This window comes from Oryx dammah, unplaced genomic scaffold (assembly GCF_014754425.2).
Source record: "Oryx dammah isolate SB20612 unplaced genomic scaffold, SCBI_Odam_1.1 HiC_scaffold_16, whole genome shotgun sequence".
NCBI lineage: Eukaryota > Metazoa > Chordata > Mammalia > Artiodactyla > Bovidae > Oryx > Oryx dammah.
Window position 1 is genome coordinate 21,656,014 of NW_024070200.1, and position 19,906 is coordinate 21,675,919.

A 19,906-nucleotide genomic window follows, 5' to 3' on the forward strand; every position below is an offset into this window, starting at 1 on the left:
GCTCAGTTGTGTCGACTCTGCGACTCCATGGAGTGTGACCCCATGGACTATACAGTCCATAGAATTCTCCAGGCCAGAATACTAGAGTGGGTAGCCATTCCTTTCTCCAGGGGATCTTCCCAGCCCAGGGATTGAACCCAGGTCTCCCGCATTGCAGGTGGATTTTTTACCAGCTGAGCCACCAGGGAAGCCCAAGAACTCTGGAGTGGGTAGCCTATCCCTTCTCCAGTGGATCTTCCCAACTCAGGAATTGAACTGAGGTCTCCTGCATTGCAGGCAGATTCTTTACCAGCTGAGCTACTAGATGTTGGCAGATATGAAATCAGGCAAATTTCCAAATAAATTTTTTGGCGTTTCCATATAAAAATAAAAATATACTAATCTTATCAAATATTTATAATGTGTACTAACATAAACTTGTCATCCCAACTTATTGTTTAAAGTATGCTTAAGGCTTACTTAGGTATCGGGGCTACTTGTTGAAAATGAATTAACAAAAATCTAAACGAGGTTACTGTTGATGCTAGTCCTAACTGCCACCTACTGTGATTGGGGTGCAAAATTCTGCCTCTGTTTCCTCACCTATAACATGAGATGGTTAGACAAGGGCAAGGGCAAGGTCTCTTACAGCTCTTATATATGTGCTTCTGTCACACACATCACCAGCGAGACCTCAAATGGGGCTTAGGTCTTATATTCTTTGGTATAATACCTTGAGTCATTGTCTGGATTATGTAGCAAGGAACAAAGCCAAGTAAGGGGTGGGGGGTAGGCCAGGTCAGGATTGACCTGATCACCGAGGAATGAATGGCAGACAATGCAAGACATGGGGATGGTGGGGAAAGTCAGTCCCAGATACCCACACTGGAAGGCCATGTGGAGCGGAAGACAAAACAGACTATCCCAGATGCAGAGCTGCAGACCACAGCACTGCAGGTGGCACTGGAAAGGTCTAAATGGGATGAGGGCACATTCTAGTGTGGGGCGGGAGCAAGCAGTGACACGGAGTACCAATACGGGCGGTATTCGGTGAGAGCTTTCAATAACTGAGCAATTAATATCAGAAAAGTCCCCTCAGTGAGCAAGGCCCCAGCTTTGGCCCAGGACTCAGAGACAGAACTTCAGTTCCTAAGAAGGAACAAACGATACAAGACAAAATCCCCACCCGAATAAGCATAAACCCTACTTTCGAAATTGGGTCATAACAGACCAAATACAAAGCATCAAGGGTGAGTAAAATATGATCCTTCCTAGTTTATATCAGGATTGGTTCTGAAAACGAGGTAAGAATCAGTATTTGGAATTGAAACATAGAAAAAATAAGAGGAATTTTTATAAGGTCACAAAACAGTGAACTTATATATACATATATATGTGTGTGTGTGTGAATATATACATAAATAAATCCCTGGTGGTCCAGTGGTTAAGACTCTGCACTCCCAATGCAGGGAGCACGGGTTCGATCCTGGGCCAGGGGAACTAAGCAGAAACTAACACAACATTGTAAGTCAACAATGAAAATTAATTTAAAAAAACAGTGTGATATATTGGAAACCACATTTAGGATCAGAGCGACTTGGGTCTGAGTCCCAGCTTTCACCAGCTCTATAAATATGAACTGGTCAATCTCTGAACCTCCTTTTCTCCATTTGGGAAACAGAATGATTTCATCTACTGCATAGAGTGGTGGTTAAAAATAAATTATGCAATTAATGTACCTCAATAGACTTTCTACTAGATAATATTCTGTTTTCCACTTCAGATATTGCTACCCTACTCAAGATGGGGGGCCAGATAAAATCTTCCTGATGGAAGTACATTTTATACAGTTGATTTGTAAGCTGTAAGTAGTAAAGATAATAAGTCAAAATAATTACTCATATGTCTGCCCTTCAGTTTTAAAATTAAAATCCTCGAAGGATTATAAATGTTAAGATAACATCTTTAATGTCTTTTCTGTAAAATGTATGTATAAGTAATATATGTACATGCACAGAAAAAAAAGCCAAGAATAATCTTTCCACATAGAAAACTCAGTAGGAAAAGGTCGGCTTCTAGTACAACAGTTTTAACAATCACAGATGAAAACCATAGATGCAAAATCTTTCAATCCTGTACTCTCCCACCTCCAACACCTTTCAAGAATACTACCAAGTGTATCTGATATGACGATAAATGAATATGAGATGATCCAGCCTACTATAAGAAAATTAATTTCTGATTTGCTTAACTAATATTCAATACTATCCAATCTACAAGGGAAACAACTTAGAAAAAATTAAAAATTAAAGGACAAATATATTCCCTTGAAGCTCAGCTGGTAAAGGATCCGCCTACAATGCAGGAGACCTGGGTTCGATCTCTGGGTTGGGAAGATCCCCTGGAGAAGGGAAAGGCTACCCACTCCAATATTCTGGCCTGGAGAATTCCATGGACTGTATAGTCCATGGGGTCCCAAAGAGTTGGACACGACTGAGCGACTTTCACTTTCATATATCATATAAATAAAGCAAAAATAAGATGAAGTATAATTTCACTTTTTATCAATTTGGTGTAAAATATAAAAGGAAAATAGAAGGATCACAGTTAACAGTTTCCTGAATTTTCCTCCATGCTAAAAATCTGTTTGTGCATAATCACATATCTGTTTATATACTGGGTTCTAACTCCTCTCAGTATGCAGAGCTCTAACTTATTCTTTGCCACAATTCTAATACATCCCATCATTGGATGCACTATAAAAAGTCTTCCATTGTTGGACACTTAAGTTTTTTCCAGCTTTTAGTTATTATAAGGACAATTATAGTCTTTAATCATTTATTTTAATTAATAATAGTTATAGCATATAGATCATATGTAAAGCTATGGTCCTGAATAAAATCACCTTGAGAGTTGGACTGTGAAGAAGGCTGACCGCCGAAGAATTGATGCTTTTGAACTGTGGTGTTGGAGAAGACTCTTGAGAGTCCTTTGGACTGCAAGGAGATCCAACCAGTCCATTCTGAAGGAGATCAAGCCTGGGATTTCTTTGGAAGGAATGATGCTGAAGCTGAAACTCCAGTACTTTGGCCACCTCATGAGAAGAGTTGACTCATTGGAAAAGACTGATGCTGGGAGGGGTTGGGGGCAGGAGGAGAAGGGGACGACAGAGGATGAGATGGCTGGATGGCATCACTGACTCGATGGACATGAGTCTGAGTGAACTCCGGGAGATGGTGATGAACAGGGAGGTGTGGCGTGCTGCGATTCATGGGGTCGCAAAGAGTCGGACACGACTGAGCGACTGAACTGAACTGTGAGAGTACAGGCAGAAGAGAAAATAGATCCAAGGATAAGCTTTGGGCACTCCAGTGCTTTGAAGTCAAGAGATGAGGAAATACCAGCAAGGGAGGCTAAGAAGACATAGCAAAGGAGGCAGGAATCAAGAGAGACTGCAGTCCTGAAGGCCAAGGGATAAAGGTGTTGTAAGGAAGAGCACGTGATCAACTGTGCTAGGTGCTACTGAGAAGTCATGATGAGGATTGTGCTATCTTAAAGCAAATCTGATCATGTCATTCTTCCTCAAATAATCCTATCAGTGGCTTCTCAACACACTGTGAATAACAATCTCTACCCCAGGTCCGCACACACATGCTCTCACATACACACCGAGAACATCTGTAAGTCCTACATAATCTTGACCCTTGTGTCCTCTCCAGAATCAATGATATCACTGCTCTACTGATGGACATCTTTCTAATTCTCACATGGGTTACAACTGTCCACAGCACAGACTCTCAGACTTCAGCTTGCATACACGTCATCTGTATTTTTAACAAACTTCTGGGTGATGGTGATGCTGCTAGTCTGTGAACTATACTTTGGAGTAGCAAGAAACTAAAAAAATTCTTTCCCCTCTTCCTAGCTATCTTCTGTTCATTATTCCTAGATTTCAAGTATCATTTGCTCAATCTTCCACAGATAATTGAAAACATGCTTCTATATACTGCCCATCTGCATATTAACTGTCAAACTCACAATAATTAATTCACCACCTGTCTTCTCTGCTAATCTCCAAATTCCCTGTGGGCAGAGATTGTTTCTTGTGTTCACAGATTCTTAACTCTGTCAGTCACTCAAGTTGTTTGCAACCCCGTAGGTTGTAGCCTTCCAGGCTCCTCTGTCCATTGACTTCTCCAGGCAAGAATACTGGAGTAGGTAGCCATTCCCTTTTCCAGGGGATCTTCCCAACCCAGGGATCGAACCTGGGTCTCTTGCACCACAGGCAGGTTCTTTACCATCTGAGCCACCAGGGAAGCTCCTCACAGATGCTTGCTGCTGCTGCTGCTAAGTCACTTCAGTCGTGTCCAACTCTGTGCAACCCCAGAGACAGCAGCCCACCAGGCTCCCCCATCCCTGGGATTCTCCAGGCAAGAACACTGGAGTGGGTTGCCATTTCCTTCTCCAATGCATGAAAGTGAAAAGTGAAAGTGAAGTCGATCAGTCGTGTCCGACCCTCAGCGACCCCATGGACTGCAGCCTACCAGGCTCCTCCGTCCATGGGATTTTCCAGGCAAGAGTACTGGAGTGGGGTGCCATTGCCTTCTCTGCTCACAGATGCTTACTTAGTGCCTAACTCAAAGCCTGCCACACAGTAAGTTTAAAAACTTTTTTAAATGATCAATTTAAATGACTATTCAGGCCTGTATTTCATGACATAGAAAGATAATTATGGCATAATAAGCTTTAAAAATCAGGTTACAAAACATTATTTACATAGCATTACCCAAGTTTTGTTCCATATGATTTATTTGCAAACAACAAAGTCCAGAATCATATAATTAAGAAAAGTATTATCTCTGGATGGCAAGATCTTGAGTAATTGTTGTCCTTTTTTGTATTTTATTGCATATTTGTATTTTTATTATTATTTTATAGCAAAATAACAAATGAAATTAAACTTTGATTTCTGACATTTAACCTCTGCTTTTCCAATCTTTCTTGTGGTAGTCATGACTGCTATTTTAATGCATAGAACTAACCATCTACACATGTTTTTCTAAAATATGACTAGAAATTTCTCTTGTAATTTGAAGTTCAGTTGAGGGCTAAATTTGGGATCTCTAATCTAAGCATGTAAGCTGGCTAAGAGGGATACCTGACTTGAGAGGGTCAGTCAATGTTTATTGACAGCATTTTTGCCACCCATTCTCTCTTTCTTGATGGTGGGTCAACAAAATATACATGCAATTTTACACAGAAAACTCACTAAAATAGAATGTAAGTCTATAAACACATTGCAATTTAAGGTATGAAAAGCTGGCATTTCAAATTAGTGAGAAAAAGAGGATTTATTGAAAAAATAAACTTATTGTGCAATTAATTAGTCATATGGGAAGGAAACAATAATGCTTCATCTTATCAAATTAATTAAAGATGGATCAAAGATTAAAATTTTTTAAAGAAAGCAATAAAATTACTTGATGAAAATATGAAAAATATATTTAAATTTAAGTGTAGCAAAGCCCTTTCTAAGAATGACACCAAGACTAGAAACACATAAAGGAAACTATTGCCCGTTTTCACTACTTCTGTATTAGTGTAAAAACTTTTGTATGGCATAAAGCAGCATAAACAAAACTGAAAGCAAACAACAAAATTTTTTAAGGTCTTCATTAATATGACAAATAATTAAAATCTTTAATATAGAAAGATCACTTATAAATCAATAAGAAAAAGATGAATGATAACAGAAGATAAATTGGTAATTCTCAAAAGGATAAAAACAAATAACCAAGAGACATCTAAAAATATGTTCAATCTTATTAGAAATGAATAAAAGAAATAAAGAGATATTTTTTTCTATATCAGATTAGGGAAAAAAATCATGAAAATTGACAATTAATAGTTTGGTCAGATTGAAAGGAAATGAACAATGCCATAAATTGTTGGTAGGGATATAAGATGGTATAACTTTTCCAGAGAGAATTTCAGCAATATGCATCAAAATTTTTAAACCAAAAAATTTAATAAGTAATTCCATACCAAGGAATTTTCTTAAGCTACAGATTGGTTAAGTTAGCAAATATTATGGAATAATTTAAATGTTCACACATAACCTTGAATGAAAAATATCAGTCTATAGAATGCCATCTATGGTTTAAATTCATGTATACAGAGAAATGTTCACAAGGCTTTTCACCAAAATTCCATGCTATTCACTAAAATTTCATGCTAAGAATCCTAATTCTTAGATGTCTATAAACTTCTCTTTATAATACAGAAACTTCTAAATGTAAAAGTATGATCAATATGGAGTATTTTTATAGTTCTCATCAAAATTGTTATTTAACAAAATAAACAAGCTTGAACAGTAGATTGCTATTTTAACTAAACTTATGTACCCACACTATCTCATTAAAGTATCCTTGGTGTTTCCCACAAATGACAATTACTATGTGCAAAATTAAGAAAGCATTAAACTATATAACCACAAGTGTTATGCTTTGTGGTTAACTGTTCCCTGCACAGAAAAACCAAAAAGCCACCAAGTGAAAAAAGGTATTCATTTGGTGTTCACAATTACCTTTCTTGAGACAACTTATTAGTGCAGAAAAAAATATACATATCTCTGAACTTGTAGGCTCAGCAGACAGATATATTTTGAAAAGGTTAAGCTATGTTTAGCAAGATAATCCTCAAGAAATGGATGCCAGAGAATTAAATATTCAGTACTTAAATTAACTTCTTATTTGGTACTTAGGAACAAATTGCCAAGAATTATCATCATCAAATAGAACATTTATTGACTCTCCGGGAAAAAAGAAAGTGAGATCTGCTTGAGGAAAAAAAAATTTAGAATTGGAAAGAAAGTATTTGTAACACTTCGCATGAATAATATAAGCTGTGAGTCCTCAAAAAAGGATGCTTAGCTTGCAGAGTCCCAATGGAAATGATTCAATATAGTTGTCTCATTGTATCTACTACTCTCTAGTTGTAACTACTAGACTATGTTTATGTCTTTATGTCCACTCTGCTTTAGGCTTTTAAAAGACATTTCAAAGAAGTTATATAGAACTGCTATTATCTATCAGAGAAACTGGAGCAATTTTGAAATTTCCAAAATCTTCACATAAAATTTTATTCATAAAATTATGAATAATACATAAATCTTTTTTAAAAAATAATTTTGCCTACACAGAAAACAAACATGCGAATGACCTTCCTTGGGGAATTTATATTGAATAGCACTGTGATTACTAAATGCAGGGAAATCAGATGACTTTAAATCTTAAAAGAAGGCAGTAAGGTGTTACAATCTTGACTAAAAGTAAAGTTTGAGGAAACTGGATCAGAATAAAGCATATGAGAATAAGTTACTAATAATTTTTTTAATAGTAAAATTAAAAGTGATCTTTAAAATATGATCCTCATATCTAGATTAGTTAAAATATAACACTAAGAACATATCTATTTAAATTTAACTTAATATTTAATATTTTAGTATTTTACAAACATACAGCGTGCCCAGCCTGCTGCTCTGTGACAACCTAGAGGGGTGGAGTGGGCGGCAGAGGGAGGCTCAACAGGGAGGAGATATACTTGTAATTATGACTGATTCATGTTGATGTACAGCAGAGACCATCACAAAATTGTAAAGCAATTATCCTCCAATAAAAAAAATTAATGCAAAAAGAATGCATTAGAGATGATCTTTCAGGGCTTCCCCGGTGGCTCAGAGGTTAAAGCGTCTGCCTGGAATGTGGGAGACCCGGGTTCGATCCCTGGGTCGGGAAGATCCCCTGGAGAAGGAAATGGCAACCTACTCCAGTACTCTTGCCTGGAGAATCCCAAGGAAGGAGGAGCCTGATAGGCTACAGCCCATGGGGTCGCCAAGAGTCAGACACGACTGAGCAACTTCAATTCAATTTCAATTCAATTCAGGATTCCTACCAGCTCTTTTGAAAGACAAGAGACTTTAGAGTATGCATTCCCTGTATGCAGGTGATATCACCCTCAAGGGAGTGAAAATTAGTGGCTGAGGAGGGCGGGGGATGATAAAAGTTTACTCTTTCTATGTATAAGGTACAGATACACACACAGTACCATAGACAGAAATACAATATATCTAGAGCATTATAATTTAATGCAGAGGGGAAATTAGGGTGGGGAAAAGTTTTAAAAGCTTTCTTAAGGGGGTGACAATGAAAAAACATTTTTGAGAAAAATTAGGTTAAACAAATCTGGATTCTAATCACTATTTTTAGAGGTAGTTCAGTTCAGTTCAGTTCAGTCGCTCAGTCGTGTCCGACTCTTTGCGACCCCATGAATTGCAGCACGCCAGGCCTCCCTGTCCATCACCATCTCCCGGAGTTCACTCAGACTCACGTCCATCGAGTCCGTGATGCCATCCAGCCATCTCATCCTCGGTCGTCCCCTTCTCCTCCTGCCCCCAATCCCTCCCAGCATCAGAGTCTTTTCCAATGAGTCAACTCTTCTCATGAGGTGGCCAAAGTACTGGAGTTTCAGCTTTAGCATCATTCCTTCCAAAGAAATCTCAGGATTGATCTCCTAAGCTATCTGATATTATAAAGCCTAAGTTTCTTCATGAATAAAAGGGAAATTATGACTTCTTATGATTGAAGATTTAAACAGGAAAAATGCAAAGCACAGAGCATAGTACAAGATATATAGTTCATGTTAAGTAAATGTTAGCCCCCTTCCCTTTTCTTTTCCCAATTTGAGGATGCTATAAGTTATATACTCACCATAAAAGAATACTCATATTCCAAAGGAAACTGAGACACGAGGAGAAATGGAAAAGGTTCCAGTAGATATGACTTTTGTACATGATCCCTGGACCCAAGAATGCCCAATGATGAGGAAATCTAAACACTGCCTTCAACTCTCAAATCTGTGATGTTCTTAGTTGTATAAGCCAGGCAAAGTTGCTTGGTTCTTATGAGCGTCCATTTCTACATCTCTACTCCATCGAGTTGTTACAGAGAACAAATGAGGCCATGCATGTGACCCTCTTTGGGAACTATAAACCATTAAACGAAATTTGCCTTCTGGTTCATGTCAATAACAGGAGATGAAGACACTGACCTAGACTGTGTACATACGGGGAAGGGACAGAAAGGGCCAAAACTCAACTGTTCCTTTCTAGTGCCCAAGAACAGAAGCAGGTCTTCAGAATCTAAGCCTCAAAGGCAGAAATTCTTTGGCTAAATTCTTTTAAATCTAGTTTAAGACAAAATGAACAGTGGAATTCTCACCTATCTCTTTGCTCTTCGTCTGTATAGCGATCATCTAACAAAGAGGTTCCGAATACTCCAAGCACAGTATTGTGGCCTTTCTTGTCGGCTGTATGATACACTCGAGAGGCCACGCGCAAGTCAACGGGCAGCTCTTTGGCTGGGATGGTGGTGCACAGGTTGTGAAGGGTCCAAGTGGAGTAGTCTGGAATTCTGCCACAGAGATAAGAAATTTTTTTTTTTATCATTTTCTGCTTTTTTAGATACAAAATATATTTACACTGTCAGTTTAGTTCAGGCTGTACAAAAGACGTCTACACATGGGAGATCACATTTAAAACTATTACAGTGGTTCATAAAAAATTTATTATTACAACCTCAGGCCATTGACCAGATCTTTAGTCATATATATCCAACTGCCCCCAAAGATCTCAACCTGTATTTTCTACAAGTATCTCAGAATCAACAGGTCTAAAAGCTAACTATTATTATTCCACTCCCACCCAAATCTCTTCTCTCCTGAACTCTGCAACTCACTCAGTGACACCATAACCTTTAGCCATCATACATTACTTCATTGCTACTCTGCTCAAATGCTTACATCGCTGAAGAAGTTCAACAACACAGTACATTATCCATTAACTAGCATGGGTGGAAATCTGGGTCTCTCTAAGTTAACAAAGCATCTTCTTTCCCACTATGCAGTTAATAGAACTTGCTTCTCTCCTGCCTTTCCAAAACAGAAAAGAGGCCATGAAGATCTAATTTCTTAACACCCATTCTCACTTGCCATGCCATTCAATCAACAAATCCTTTTTTACCACCTATTACGTACCAGACTTTGTACCAGGCAATCTATATACATCATCTCTAACTTCTATAATTAAACTATGTGGGAGGTATTATTATTAGTAGTAGTAGCCTTATTTTGGAGCAGGCTTGTTTTGGATAGGTCACAAAATTAGTCAGTGGTCACTGGATCTAAAAAAAGTGTTGCTAACTATGAGTCAAATTTCTTTCCTATTAATGCCTATTAATGACCTCTGAGGAGGAAACGGCCATTAGTCAGTACTACTCCATCCCCACCTTCTACTAACGTTATACTCTTACATTACCCAAACGATGGCCTTTTCATCAAATCAAATGAACTTTAAATCTTTAGATTACGGACCTCCAAGCCACAGCTGGCAATACTGATGGCCCTTCTTCCTCTCTGAGCTTTGTTAAGCCTGCACCATCCCAGCTCTCCATCTACCTTTCAAATTCATTACAACTTGACTTAGTCACCGGCTTTTCTTTCACCATCTTCTGAACTAGGTATGGCTTCCAAAGTTGAACTACTCTTTCTGCACTGGAAAAATCTTCTTCAGTGTTTCAACTCTTCCCTCTGTGCTGAGTTCCCAAGCCCCATCTCGGCTATCACTATCTCACTGAGATTCCTCATCTTCAACATACAAAGCACTGGAGCCTTCTTTGTCTCTGCCCTTCACCTGCTGAGCCAATGAAAAACTGAGCGTCTTCCTTGGACAGAGCTCTTCCTGTGTGCTCCTTCTCCCCCTTACTTCCACCACACTCCAGCCCACGCCCTTATCACCTCCCCTGCAGAGCAAAGTCTGCCACTTGGATTCAGCACTGCACCCTCTGTCTCCTCCCCCTTCCATGCATGCTTGCATGCGTGCTCAGTTGCCCAGTCATATCTGATTCTTTGGGACCCCACAGACTGTAGCCCACCAAGTTCCTCTGTCCACGGAATTTTCCAGGCAAGAATATTGGAGTGGGTTGCCATTTGCTATTCCACCTCCTTCCAAGATCCTGCAAAATTCTAGCACACCGATCTTTAAGTACTCCTCTCCCCAATACAATGGGGTTTTTTTTTTGTTGCTTGCTGCATGCAACAATTTCCTCTCTCAAGTTTCAAGGCTCCTAGCATCTGGCCCTACTTTCAGCATAGCGGTTAAGAATGCCTCTGTTCAAATCCTGTTTAAAGCTATCACTTGACAATAAGCAAATCAATTAATTTCATTATACCTCAGTAAGTTGAGAATAACAACTTCGGTAAGATGAGAATTACAACATTAGTGCATCCTGAATAAAGTTGCTTTAAGAAAGAAAGGAATGAATGCATTTAGAGCATATGTGCCATCTCATATGGCAGATGCTGTCTCCAGGACAATTCATAGGGCCAGAAAGACCCCTCAGTCCTTTAAGTTATAGATATATTTCCTAACTTTTTATCTGCTTTCCTGGTATCTCAGACAGTAAAGAATCTGCCTGCAATGTGGGAGACCCAGGTTCAATCCCTGGGTCAGGAAGATCCCCTGGAGAAGGGAATTGCTACCCACTCCAATATTCTTGCCTGGAGAGTCCCATGGACAGAGGAGGCTGCTGGGCTACAGTCCAAGAGGTTGCAAAAAGCTGGACATGATTGAGTGACCAACACTTTCACTTTTTCAAATATTCTTCAAATAATACTTCAAGGACAAATTTCTCTGCAAACTTTACTTTCTTTTTCTTTCTTACAAATATCTTTTCATACATTGCTCTATTCCTGTCCCACCCAATCTGACCCTTTATGTAATGGGTTAATGCAGATCTATCCACTAACCATTCCATGATTCTGGATAGTAGCATAGTATAAATAGTTAGCTGGGCCTGCATCAGAAGCCTAGTTCTAACACTTGGAAATGCTACTACTGGCCTCTCTGAAGGTCTTCTGCAAAATTAAAGCAAAAATTCTTAACCCCTACCTTATAAAAAAATTGATAACAGTAACACTTGGTCTCTGGAACTCTCAAGAAATGCTCACTTATGTTTACTGATATTACTAATTTGCACTACACAACACCTAACCCATTGCTAGGCATCACATGTACATTATTGAATCACTAATAGAGAGTAGTTTATGTCATTTCCAAAACAGTATACAGCCCAACAAAAACAGAATATGAAAATGTGTACATGTTTAAGTGGCAGAGGAAAAGAGAGGTAAATCTAAACCATTTGGAAATGCTTGGGACAAAGAAATATAACTCAGGGAGTGAAAATGGATCTCCAGGAAGCTGAGGATCCCTAAGAAACTCAGGGTTCCTAAGAAAGGACTGGGAAAAAGAGAAAAAGGTGGGTTCTGATGTCACGCTCACCTACATCTTCATTCTATCTGGGACAGGTCTTGGCTAGTGGAATATTCTTGAGATTACAGATTTTTTTTTTTTTTACTTAAAGCATCAGAACCAATCTGAATTCCTATGTTCCCTTCATGTTTTTAATAATATAGATCTGCAAGTGAATCTCCTTGGTTATTGAGCTAAAAAAACACTATGTTTTCAAGAGATGGCTGAATTCCTAAGAAAAAGTTCAATTGGGAAGCTAGTCATTGGTGAGAAAAGTTAGGTAAAAAACTGATTAAGGAAAAAAGACCAGTGAATAAAAGATTTTCCAAAATTCTCTTCTATTCATATAAACTTTTTAAATACCAGATTTTTATTCCTCTGCATCACATTCTCAGTTCTTTATAATGGAGGTTTCTAATTTCAGTTTTAATGAATTAACAGAGTACTATATATATATATATATATATATATATATATATATATCAAAAAGATCTACAAATATTTTTGGCATGCTCAAGAAAGGCTGTGTGTTTTTATAGCACACTCTCCCTTAACAGGACTATTTGTCATTCTTTGAAACACTAAGACATAAAAAAGAAAAGACTCTGCCTCTGTGTGTGGCCACACTACTTTGCCTAATGCACTAAATGCAAGGTTTTTTAGGGAAAAAAAATCAAGAAGTTTCTGCTTCATTGATAATCTGACAGTAACTATTTATTGAAGGTAAAATACTTGTTGTCTGCTGTCACTATTTGTTTTAATACATAATCTTGCTAACTAAATGAGCTTAAAGCAATGCAGATAAGCAATGGCATGTACAGGGTCACTTAAATGCCAATTTGACTCTTTCATAAACTTTGGAATTCTTTTCCTGTGAGTCTACTCTCAGCTACTAAATTGTGAGTATTATCCATTTACAAAGTTTAGGCTGGCCATAAAAAGGTTGTCTTCCATGTCCTGCACACCTTTCAGTGCCCTAAGCAACAACAAAAGCTAATAATTAAAGCTTCTTTAAGCCCCCCATAAAGAGTTAAATGAAGAAGAACCTAGAACAAACCAACCCATAAAAACCTAGTGGAAAAATAAGGAGAAAATACGTTTCATCAAGATGACTGGCAAAAGATAAACCATAAACCTAAATTGCATTTACACACTATTATTCAAAATTGTGCTTGCACCCCTGTGTAATAAGAAACCCTACTGAAAGCATGTGAGAGGTGGGAATGAAATATAAAATTATAGTAGAGAAAAGTAAGGCCATCTAAATTTCCAAATTGAGAAGGAAATGGCAAGCCACTCCAGTATTCTTGCCTGGAAAAGTCCATGGACAGAGGAGCCTGGAGGGCTGCCGTCCCTGCGGTTACATGATTGAGCATGTGTGCATGAGGTTGGTAGCAATAAACTGGTAGAACTAAAAACAAATAAATAAATAAATTTCCAAATTGACTGTCCTATAGATATTTTGTGGGGGGTTGCTTTTATCATAACAAAATTAACCAATATAATGAGCAGTTAATCCAAATTAGGCACTTCAGTGACCAAAAATATCAAATCTTACATGCTAACATTAAATTCTTTTTTGTCTCTCAAAGAGTTATTTTTATTCTAGCTGTTGCTTTGTCATTACTAAGTACACTGATCAAAAAAAAAAAGTAGAAAGAAGCGTGGACTACAATATATATATATCCTACTGTACCAGCTGCCACCAACTCTTCCTGTGAGAAGGTTTAAGTTGGATCTCATACGTGAATTTCTAAAACATTTAGTCTTCCTTTACAAACACAGTTTCAGGTATCGGTACTACTGAATAATTTCTCTTCTGACAATAAAATTGGTATAGCTAAGGAAGTTACTTTTTTTTAGGTAGTTTTTTATCACACTTGGGTTTTGAAATCTTTTTTGGTCTCTGTGGTGTAACTCCAAATTTACTTTTTCGCCTTCGCTTAACTTCTTTTCCTTTGATTTGCAACAATTCTGATGATTTCACCTTGGAAGAAACATAAAGTGTGCTGTTAAGGAAAGTTAGATCTTTCTCTCATATCTGATGTTCCATGTTATTTTTCAACTCCTAATTTCTATGTATATTTTAGAATATAAATCCTAAAGGAGGTGTTGATATTTTCCTCTAAATTTTTTCCTAAATTTTATAACACATAATTTTATACCTTCACACCAATAAAAATATTAGTACTATAATTATTTATAATAGTCTATTTGTTACCTTAAAACTATTAAAGAAAAAATATAAGATTTTTCCCTTCATAAATCTACTCTTCTTGATTAGTATTTTTAATAAAACTTACCTTCAGCCCCAAAATTGGTCATGACTGCTTGAAAGCACAAGCCAAAATGAACTTTAATGCTTTATAGAACTATTTTGAGCAATGTTTAGCAATTTATACTTCTTACAGTTATACTGTTTTCTGTTTCGACTACTTGGGAAAAGTCAAATGCATTTCTGTCTCTTAAATAATTGCCTTTTAATCACTATAGATATTAGGAATGTTGTTTCCCTAGATTCCTTAGGAAATTTGGAGAATTCATGGCAGTAGTTCATTTAAAGATACTTTTCTCTGTGGGTTGCTCTATACTTTTTGGAGACTAGATTTCAGGAAGAAAGCCGGGAGGCTTTCCTTGAGGAAAGCAGAGAATGACTGAATAAGTAGAAGGAGGCCAGGTAAAGAGAGGTCCTTATAAATTAGGTAGAGGGTTTGGGCTCGCTGCAGTCATAAGGAGAGAGCTATTGCAATGTCTTGGATAAGAAAATGATAATGAATAAGGGAAATTCAGACTACGGGGTATTCCATCTCACCACCAAATTCATGTTTGAATTTCCTCTATAGTGTCTCCACTAAAGGCCATCCGTCCTGACTTGAAAATGGGGAGGGAAATGATGATGAATAGAGAAAACTCAGAGGATAGGGTATTCTATCTCTCATCAAGTTCATGTCTGGGTTTCCTGTACAGCGTCTCTACCAAAGGCCATCCATCCCGATTCGAACATGATCAGCAACAGAGGACTCGGTGTCATCTTTGAAATTCTTCCAGGTGTTACAATTTTTGTTTATTATTATTATTGAGCCTACGACTTTCATCTACCAGTCTCAATTCAATCCTCGGGATCATACAGGCACAATCTGGCTCTCTTCCATGTGACAGACAAATATTTGAACACAGCTGACTCCCTGGGCCCGCTTTCCTGCCTCCCACCCCCTCACCACCACCACCACCCCGTCGCGATAAGCATCCCCAGTCCCTCCGACTCTACCTCACATGATATTTTTTTGAAATACTCTTCTTTGTCATCCTGAGTACTTTCTTCCTAATGGTCTCCAATTTGTCAGTATCTCTCCTGGGATTGGACTCCCAGGTCTGAACACAATATTTGAGGTGTGATGTGATCAAATCTGAGGGCTTTCCAGGTGGCGCTAGTGGTAAAGAACCACCTGCCAATGCAGGAGACATAAGAGACGTGGGTTCAGTTTCTGGGTTGGAAAGGTGCCCTGGAGGAGGGCATGGCAAGCCACTCCAGAGAACCCCTGGAGAATGCTATGGACAGAGGAGCCTGGAGGGCTGCAGTCCATAGTCTTGCAGAAAGTGAGACACGACTGAAGTGACTTGGCACAGCACATGCACGTGATCAGATCCACCAGGAGAAAGATGGTCTTCTTTTAGGGCAATTGCCAATCCATGCACATTATGATTGCACATATCTTCCTATCACAAAACTGAATCATAACTTAAAACCCTGAAACCTTTTCCACATTTGCTCTAAGTCATGCCATCCCACAGCCACACACTTAGTTTGTGGAGTCAGGGAAAGAATCATACATACATTTATCCCAACTAAATTGCATCTGAGCCAGCAAATATTATCAGTCACATTTTGGACATTATCTGCAAATCTAATCAGTAAGTCTTCCATATTCACACCCATATTATTAAAAAATATGCTGAATTAGACACAACCCTATGACAGTCCACTAGGGACTTCGGTGACTAATTGTGCCTCCTTCACTAACTACTCATAAGTCCACCTGGCAGTTCACCAAGTTGTTGTCCTGTCTTCAAAACTGTCATCAGGAGGCTAAATAGATTGTTGAAATCCAAAGGATAGTAACGATAACTAACGTTTATTGAGCTTTCTGATGTGCTGGGCTCCTCACCACGGTACTCTTGTGTTGACCCCCAGGAATGACACTTTTCTTCTGTTCAGTCTAGTAATTCTCAAAAAATAATAGTAATAATAATAAGGTTGTTCTTCCATGGCTTGCCTTTAGGGAACACATACTGGCTGCTTTTTATAAGGGTTCAAACACAATTCTTTTAATGATTCATTTAATCATTTCAGATCTTTATCCAAGATCAGTGCATACACTGCAGAAATCATAACTCTTATCCTTTAAAAAAAAAACAACTCAGGATTTGAGTTGCCTGTTTCCAGGTTCCTAGTACCTCTCCCACAACAACAGCTCCTCAAAGCTGCTGCTGACAGAGGCACAGCAGGCTTAAACCCATCTCTCTGAGCCAACAGGATCAGATATCCAAGTTAACTCTTAAAATCTTTCTACCAATCTTGGGCTTCAAGTTTCTTTTATTAATTCTTTCTTCTTTCTAAACTAAGGATCATTCTCCTTGTCAGATTTAAGAGAAGCAAGGTACAATTTTATCAGCTTCCCTTTCTATTTGACATAGCTCTGTTTATTTAAAACCTCAACCTTTTCCCAAAAATAAATTAAGACTGCTCCATCATGTGTTGTCATCACTCTATTCATCCGTAATGACAAGGTTATCCTTCCTTTTTTCTCTCTTTGCTCCAAAACTAACACCAAAAAAAAACACAAAACTTTCTTATTCTTTGCATTATTCACAGGCCTCAACCCATTTTGGATCTTAGCCCTCCTGATATAATTGTTATAGCCACATGCCACTTTTATGTTTATCTATGGATATTTCTTCTTTCATTTTCTGTGTATTTTTAAAACTCTGAATGCAATAGATCACTCAAAATTGTTTCGTAAAAACTGGGGAGAATTTGGGGTATGCCACATCTCTGAAGCTTCCTTTTATTTAGAATTTTGAGATACATGTTAGCTATATATATTTTTTTTTATAAATTTTTGATCTTTTCCTTCCTAAAATGTTCAACAATCCTCTCACAGGTTCTTCTGTCTGTCATTTCTTCAGAGTCACTATTATCTAATTTATTTTTGTTGGTCATGGCTCAAATCAGAGTCCTCAATCTTTTCTATACTAATAAGCTTCTAAGGGTAGAAATGGTCAGTAAAGTAAGAACTGATTAAATTCTCTCCTTTTTTTTTTTTTTGGCTGAATGAGACCATCTGGCATGTAGCTGAGCAGTGCAAATCCTGCATTGTTCCTTTATCACAGCTCCAGGCTACTTCTCTGAGCAACGTAGAAGAGGTTTCCTTGTGTCCCCAGTCCGGCCTGGCTGGCTGGAATACACTGTTCCTCATTCCTGTGCCAGAGGTGCTGGAGACTAACTTTATGGCCTCAGATGTCCAAACAGGGTAAAGTTCATGGAGACTAACTGACCTTGAGATGTTATCACAAATAAAAGGAATACGAGGTGAAGATTTGGTGGAATGAGTCAGAAAACTTCCAGCTCTCTTTTCTCTGGGCCTTTCTGATGTGTCCCATGACAATAAACCATCAAAGTCTTATCAGACATTCTCTTCTCCTCCTTTTGAAACACTTCTGGTTTCAGGTTAGAATCCTCTGAATCTGCTCTCTGAGTCTCTCTCATCAAACCGTGCCTCCCAGTTCAGTGAGGGACACTCTGGCCATAGTCATTTTCACCACTATGAGTCTGTGTTCTTGTATTTCATCAGGTACCTGTTAACTGTTGTTATGAATGGGCAGCACCGCAAAGAGGCAAAGAGAGAAGGCTCCAGAATTAGACCACCTCAGCTCAAGTCTTACCTCTACAACTTAGCCATACGGTTGTACCTGGGAAAGCTATTTCTCTTCTCCATGACTCAGTTTTTTCAACTGAGAGTCCTATAATAGGGTTGTTGTTAGAAGAAAAAAGATAACGTGTAAGACACTTGGCAAAGTGGCCGGAACATGATAAACACTCAGTAAACTCTAGTTACCTTAGGAAATGAGTGTTTTTACCAAAAATAAATAATTTTGCACATTTTTTCATGACATTTAATAGCAGCCACAGCAAATCAAAAGAATGAACATTATGGGACTTTTTTCAATGCAAGATTTAAATTCCTCACAGGTCATGGTGGTGAAATCATTGTCCAAAAAATCCATTTCATTCTTTGACACACTTACTAATTAACCATTTGCCCCTCATGCCACATTTTATTTCCAAAGTCCTAATTTTCAGTTGGGAGAATGGGTAAAACACATCACCAGTGATCACCAGCTGAACAGTTTTTCGGCAAGACATCATCATTTTTAAAGATGTCTTTTAAGTTCTCCACACCTAGAAGGTATCAGCCTAACACAGGGTCGTTATCATTGAGAAGGCTCACTCAGCCGTGGCAGGCTTCACTTCATATACTCAGTGTGAGCTTAGGGAGACAGCATGATGTATGATAACGTCAGTCACCAATCATAGCAGTTAAGTCCCTTCCCCCTGACAGCAGTGGCAGATTTCCTCTGGTCACCTATTACTTGTGGATTTTCCTTATTATCTATTATTGCAGGAAGATCCATATGCTAATATCATGCCAGATGACCCTAAGAAAATAGGACTTGAGAAATGAATAAAAGGCAAAAGGCAACGGTACTAATCCAGAAAGAAGGTCAACTGGAAAAGAGAAGAAAAAGGTGATAAGCAATTATGTTTAGGAGGAATCTAGGCCTTGGAGACTGATTATTTTGTGAAAGGCAAGAAGACAGTACGGTCACAGAAAGATATAAGGTTTCAGAGTTGGGTGTTTGGGGCAAAAGTGAAAGAACTGGCAATGGCCAGCTGATTGCGTGATGCAGGATCATGGTCGCTGGTGGGGACAGAGGCGCCCAGGAGAGGGACTGACTAAAGGGAGTGTTTATCCAAGAAGGGGCATCCATCTGAATCAGAGAAGACTGCAGGAGATAATATCAAGATAACATGCTGCAGTTCATTAAAAAGTGGCTTTTCAAAAAAAATCTTAATAATAATATATCTGTTCTTAAATGTGCTAAGTTACTTCAGTCGTGTCCAACTCTTCGAAACCCCATGGACTGTAGCCTGCCAGGCTCCTCTGTCCATGGGATTCTCCAGGCAAGAATGCTGGAGCGGGGTTGCCATCTCCTTCTCTAGGGGGTCTTTGTGACCCAGGGATAGAACCCACGTCTTTTATGTCTCCTGCACTGGCAGGCAGTTCTTCACCACGAGTACCACCTGGGAAGTCCAAGGCTTATTATTAATTATCTATTCTTAAATAAACTCAAATTCCTAAATAACTCATTTACTTAAACCAAAAAATGACTCAAGGAAACACACCAAGCAAATAATAATAAGGCAATATACAAATGTGGTACAATAATGAAAATTATGCATGAATAAAATAGAATAAAATTATAAATAAAATAAAATTC

The 19,906-nt window shown here is 38.3% G+C and overlaps 1 protein-coding gene across 1 annotated transcript in view; it reads right to left on the bottom strand.

Annotated features, from left to right (window-relative positions):
- Window positions 1-19,906, bottom strand: part of TTC6 (tetratricopeptide repeat domain 6) — a 205,036-nt gene that overhangs the window by 125,270 nt on the left and 59,860 nt on the right. The window contains exons 5-6 of the mRNA XM_040257100.1: window positions 14,200-14,333; window positions 9,258-9,449 (exon numbers count right to left, since the gene is read on the bottom strand). Of these exons, the coding sequence (XP_040113034.1) occupies window positions 9,258-9,449; window positions 14,200-14,333 (326 nt within the window). The remainder of the gene's footprint in view (window positions 1-9,257; window positions 9,450-14,199; window positions 14,334-19,906) is intronic.